This window comes from Heteronotia binoei, chromosome 15, assembly GCF_032191835.1.
Source record: "Heteronotia binoei isolate CCM8104 ecotype False Entrance Well chromosome 15, APGP_CSIRO_Hbin_v1, whole genome shotgun sequence".
Classification (NCBI taxonomy): Eukaryota; Metazoa; Chordata; class Lepidosauria; order Squamata; family Gekkonidae; genus Heteronotia; species Heteronotia binoei.
In genome coordinates, this window is record NC_083237.1 from 11612018 (window position 1) to 11616926 (window position 4909).

Sequence of the window (4909 nt, forward strand, 5' to 3'; positions counted from 1 at the left end):
CATAAGAATATAAGAGAAGTCATGTTGAACCAGGTCAGTGGCACATCCACTCCAACACTCTGGCCAAAAAACCAGATGCCATCAGGAGGTCCATCAGTGGGGTCAAGATACTAGAAGATACAAGATACTAGAACTTAATCCTACTATGCCTTGAAGGAAGAAATAATTCACATCTTTCCCTTCAAAGGACTTGCAAGATCCAAGGCCTAGCTTCACAGTATCCTACTAACTTTTGTTTCTAACAACAGTATCACTCATTCATTTCATTACAAGCCTGTGAAAGTCTGTCCTTTCTTCCTTGATTTCTTTGGTGCAAAATAGTCCTCTCTTCTGTGCAGCATCTCTGAGGGCTTCCTTAACTTTCTCATTGCGTAAGGTGTAGATAAAGGGGTTGAGCGATGGGGCCACCACGCTGGTCATGAGTGCCACCACTTTATCGACCCTTTCTGTGTAGGTATGGGTGGTGCGGACATGCATAAAGATGTGGCTGCCATAGACGATAGTGACCACCATCATGTGGGAGGCGCAGGTGGAGAAGGCCTTGCGTCGACCTTGAGCAGAAGGGATTCGGAGTACAGCCACAGTGATCAGACAATAGGAGATGACCGTAAGCACCAAGGACCCCAGGATCAGTCCCCCGGCCAGCACCAAGTTGATGTTCTCTACCCATTCAGTATCAGTGCAAGCCAAGTTGACCAATGGTGTGCGGTCGCAGAAGAAATGGTTGATGACATTGGAGTTGCAATAGGGAAGGCCAGTGACCATGATGAGGGGGCCAAGGATGGTGAAAAAAGCTGCTACCCATGACCCACACACCAGCTTAAGGCAGAACTTCCCAGTCATCAGTGCTGGGTAGCGCAGGGGGTTGCACACGGCTTGATAACGGTCAAAGGACATGACACCCAAGAGTAAAAACTCAGTGGCCCCAAGAAGAAAATAGAAATAACACTGAGCCATACATCCCACAAAGGTGATGGTGTGGCTGCCGACCAGGAAGCCAGCCAAAAGTTTGGGCACTGTCACTGTGGTGAACCAGATTTCCACAAAGGAGAAGTTCCGGAGGAAGAAATACATGGGGCTCTGCAGGCGGTGGTCAGACAGGGTGATGCAGATGATGACGCCGTTCCCTGAGAGGGTGATGAGGTAGTTGGCCAGCACCAGAAAGAAGAGGAGCAACTGGACAGAAGGGTCCATGGGAAAGCCCACCAGGAAGAACTCTTGTACCGAATGGTTGCTGTTAGACATGGGTGGGAGGAAGTGATTGTTTCTGCAATGACAAAATAATAGCTACAAGAATAAGAGCACCAATGACTTGCCCAGAACTGTTACGAACTTCAGATGTAGTCAAGGTTATCTGAAAGCAGCACACAATCCCATTCATACTACCTGATTGTTAAGACCTGTCTGCAAGATTTTCACTCTGCATGAAACAGTTTACACGGCCCATCCTTCATTTTATCTTCACAACTACCCTGTGAGGTTGGTGGGGCTGAGAAAATGATGGCTCAAATGCACCCAGCTGAGGAGTTTGCAACTAGGTCCCGCCAATCCCACATTCTAATCACTACACTACACTGTGCTGTTTCGACGATTGTCAACAGTTTGGGGGAGGAGAAGTTCAGTTCCTTTAATAAATATAGGCTTACTGTGTGGATCTCTGCCCTGGATGGCCCAGGCTAGCCTGATCTGGCCAGAGTTCAGAAGCTAAGCAGGATCATTCCTGGTTCAGAGTTGGATGGGAGACCACCAAAGAATGGTGGGTTGCTGTGTAGAAGAAGGCAATGGGGTCATCATAAATCCCCTGCCATCTGATGGACTATCCACTTCTTAATGTGTAGAAATGGTAGGGAGGCAAGTAACGTCACCTAGTAAAGAATGCTGGGCTGCTGTGTAGAAGAAGGCAATGGGGTCGTCATAAATCCCCTGCCATTTGATGGACTATCCACTTCTTAATGTGTAGAAATGGTAGGGAGGCAAGTAACATCACCTAGTAAAGAATGCTGGGTTGCTGTGTAGAAGAAGGCAATGGGGTTGTCATAAATCCCCTGACATTTGATGGACTATCCACTTCTTAATGTGTAGAAATGGTAGGGAGGCAAATAACGTCACCTAGTAAAGAATGTCCTATTAAACCTATATTGAAGAAAAAGTAAATGACATCCTATTAAGCCTATATTCAAGGGTCAGGACAGTTTGTCTCCAAGTTGTTGGCAACCCAAGCTGCTTCTCACATTCTGTGTGCTTGAGAGGGGTGTCTATTAGGGATGGGATCTTTTCTGTTGTGGCATCTCAGGGGCACAGCTCCTACCTTAAACAGTTCACCTGTTTTGTTGTATCTTTGACACCAGGTGAACGTTTTCTTAACCAGCTTCAGGTGGGTAGCCATGTTAGTGTGTGGGAGCGTAACAAAAATGAAGACCAACAAAACATTCAGGAATTTAAGCTTTTCATAAATCAAAGTTCACATCATCAGATACTTTTGTTGGTATTTGACACGCTGAGCTTTGGCTCTTGAAAGCTGATGCCTTGGGTTGATCTATTAGGGTGCAACTTCACTCAGATTTTTCATAACTAGGGCTTTTCTTGTAGCAGGAACGGCCCTGCTTATATGCATGCAAACCTCCCCATCCAAAAACCCATTACCATTACACACAACTCTAGGTTAATAGCTGGCCTAACGATCCCTGATGGGCCTTCTTTCTGAATCTAGGTGGCTGTTATTTTAGGGTCTCCAGATCAACCAAGTCTCTGCTGGCCCTAAGGCCAAACTCCAATTCCAATGCATAACATGGAGCTCATCTTATGTTCTTACACTCAGGGCTGGTGCATGGGAGTAGGCAAATTAGGCACCTGACTAGGGTGCCACCTGACCTAGAGGCGCCGCTGGACACCCCCTCCCTGACGTGTGACTCTGACCGCTGCTGCCTCATCCCCTCCCACCACCAAGCTGCCCTCAGCAAAGCCAAGCTGCCCCCCTCTCCCCAACATGCAACCTGAGCTCTCATCTCATCCACCCTCCTTCCTGGCGTGGCCAGCAAGTACTTATTCTCACAATTTGTTTTATAACTTATCACATTTTTTAAAAAAATAAAATTAAATATCAGGAAATTAAAAATGTGAAAATTTTCAAGTTTGGTGCTCTTCATTTTTCCTACAGTTTTGTTTTTATAATTGGGGGTGGGGGACGCTAGTGGGGGGCTTGCCTAGGGTGCCAGAAAACCTAGCGCCAACCCTGCTGACACTTCTTTTCTGCTCTGTTTCTAGCCTCTGTTTAAAAAACCTCCAAGAGGTGAAAGAAGAAGAAGAAGAAGAAGAAGATATTGGATTTATATCCCGCCCTCCACTCCGAAGAGTCTCAGAGCGGCTCACAATCTCCTTTCCCTTCCTCCCCCACAACAGACACCCTGTGAGGTAGATGAAGATATTGGATTTATATCCCGCCCTCCACTCCAAAGAGTCTCAGAGCGGCTCACAATCTCCTTTCCCTTCCTCCCCCACAACAGACACCCTGTGAGGTGGGTGGGGCTGGAGAGGGCTCTCACAGCAGCTGCCCTTTCAAGGACAACCTCTGCCAGAGCTATGGCTGACCCAAGGCCATTCCAGCAGGTGCAAGTGGAGGAGCGGGGAATCAAACCCAGTTCTCCCAGATAAGAGTCCGCACACTTAACCACTACACCAAACTGGCTCTCCAGTTTGAGAGTCAACGATAAAATGGTCTCAAAACCTGCAAAAAAATATTGATTTAGAACAATGGTCTAACTTTTGGAGATTGAATTATAAGATTATTAAACCGATTAATTACAGAGGAAAAATTTTTAAGCTTTATCACAGATGGTATATTACCCCCCCCTGCAATTATCCAAAATTAACCAATCTATTTCACCCTTATGTTGGAAATGTGGTTTGGTAATAGGTTCTTTTTATCACATTTGGTGGAACTGTAAGGTCTCTAAAAACTTTTGGAAAAGAGTATATGACACATTAAAGGTAATATTATCAGTAGACTTGCAGTTTAAACCGGAGGTGATGTTGCTATCATTTGTTAGGAAAGTTGTACCTCCTGAGGATGAATATATGATGGTATATATCCTTACTGCGGCAAGGATAGTCTTTGCCAAATATTGGCGACAAAGGAACTGCCCTGAAATGAATGAAGTGGTTGATAAAAATTTTAATGCTGCCGAATTGGATTTACTCTCGAATATGTTAAAAGGAGAGTCCAAAACTGAAGCTAGTAGGAAATGGGTTAAATTCTATAAGTGGTATGAAGCAAAAGAAGTGGTCAATAGTTCATTATAGAATATAAGGTATATAGAATATAAGGTTGTATATTTTGTATATAGAAATTAGAAAGGAGGCTTAAAAGAGAAAGAACGAAAAGAAGAGAAAGACAATTAATTGTTTGCATACCTTTATTAGTTTTATGGTTTTGATAGAATCCTTAGACAAGCCTCTTTAAGGATGAATGAAAAGCCAACATTATGGTTGCTTTGTTTTTTGCTATTAATGTTTTGTCACTGGCTGGTATACACTGTTTTGTTTGGAATTAATAAAAGAATTTAAAATAAAAAAATAAAAAATAAAAAACCTCCAAGGAAGGAGAGCCCACCACCTCCAGAGGAAGCCTGTTCCACTGAGTAACTTCTCTAACCATCAAGAGGTTCTTCCTAATGTTGAGATGAAAACTCTTCTGATTTAATTTCAACCCATTGGTTCTGGCCCTACCTTCTGGGTCAACAGAAAAGAGATGAAAGGAAGTCAATGATGCACCAGACCATTTAAGAGTTGGGAGAATAGGTCTATCAGCAGCCACTAGCCATGGTGACTAAAGGGAAACTCTATGTTCAAGAGGCAGTAAACCCCTGAATCCCAGAGACAGGAAGCAATATCACAGGAAGACCTCGGCCTC

General features: G+C 44.3%; 1 protein-coding gene across 1 annotated transcript; it reads right to left on the reverse strand.

The window, feature by feature from the left end:
• Positions 1-258: 258 nt before the first annotated feature.
• LOC132583037 (olfactory receptor 6M1-like) lies at positions 259-1245 on the reverse strand. Its single transcript, XM_060254703.1, has one exon. It carries the CDS (start codon positions 1243-1245, stop codon positions 259-261), a length of 987 nt encoding a protein of 328 aa, XP_060110686.1.
• Positions 1246-4909: the final 3664 nt, after the last annotated feature.

What these genes read in the sequence shown, in the direction of transcription:
- LOC132583037 (XM_060254703.1), bottom strand. Translation starts at nt 1,245, where the DNA reads ATGTCTAACAGCAACCATTCGGTACAAGAGTTCTTCCTGGTGGGCTTT.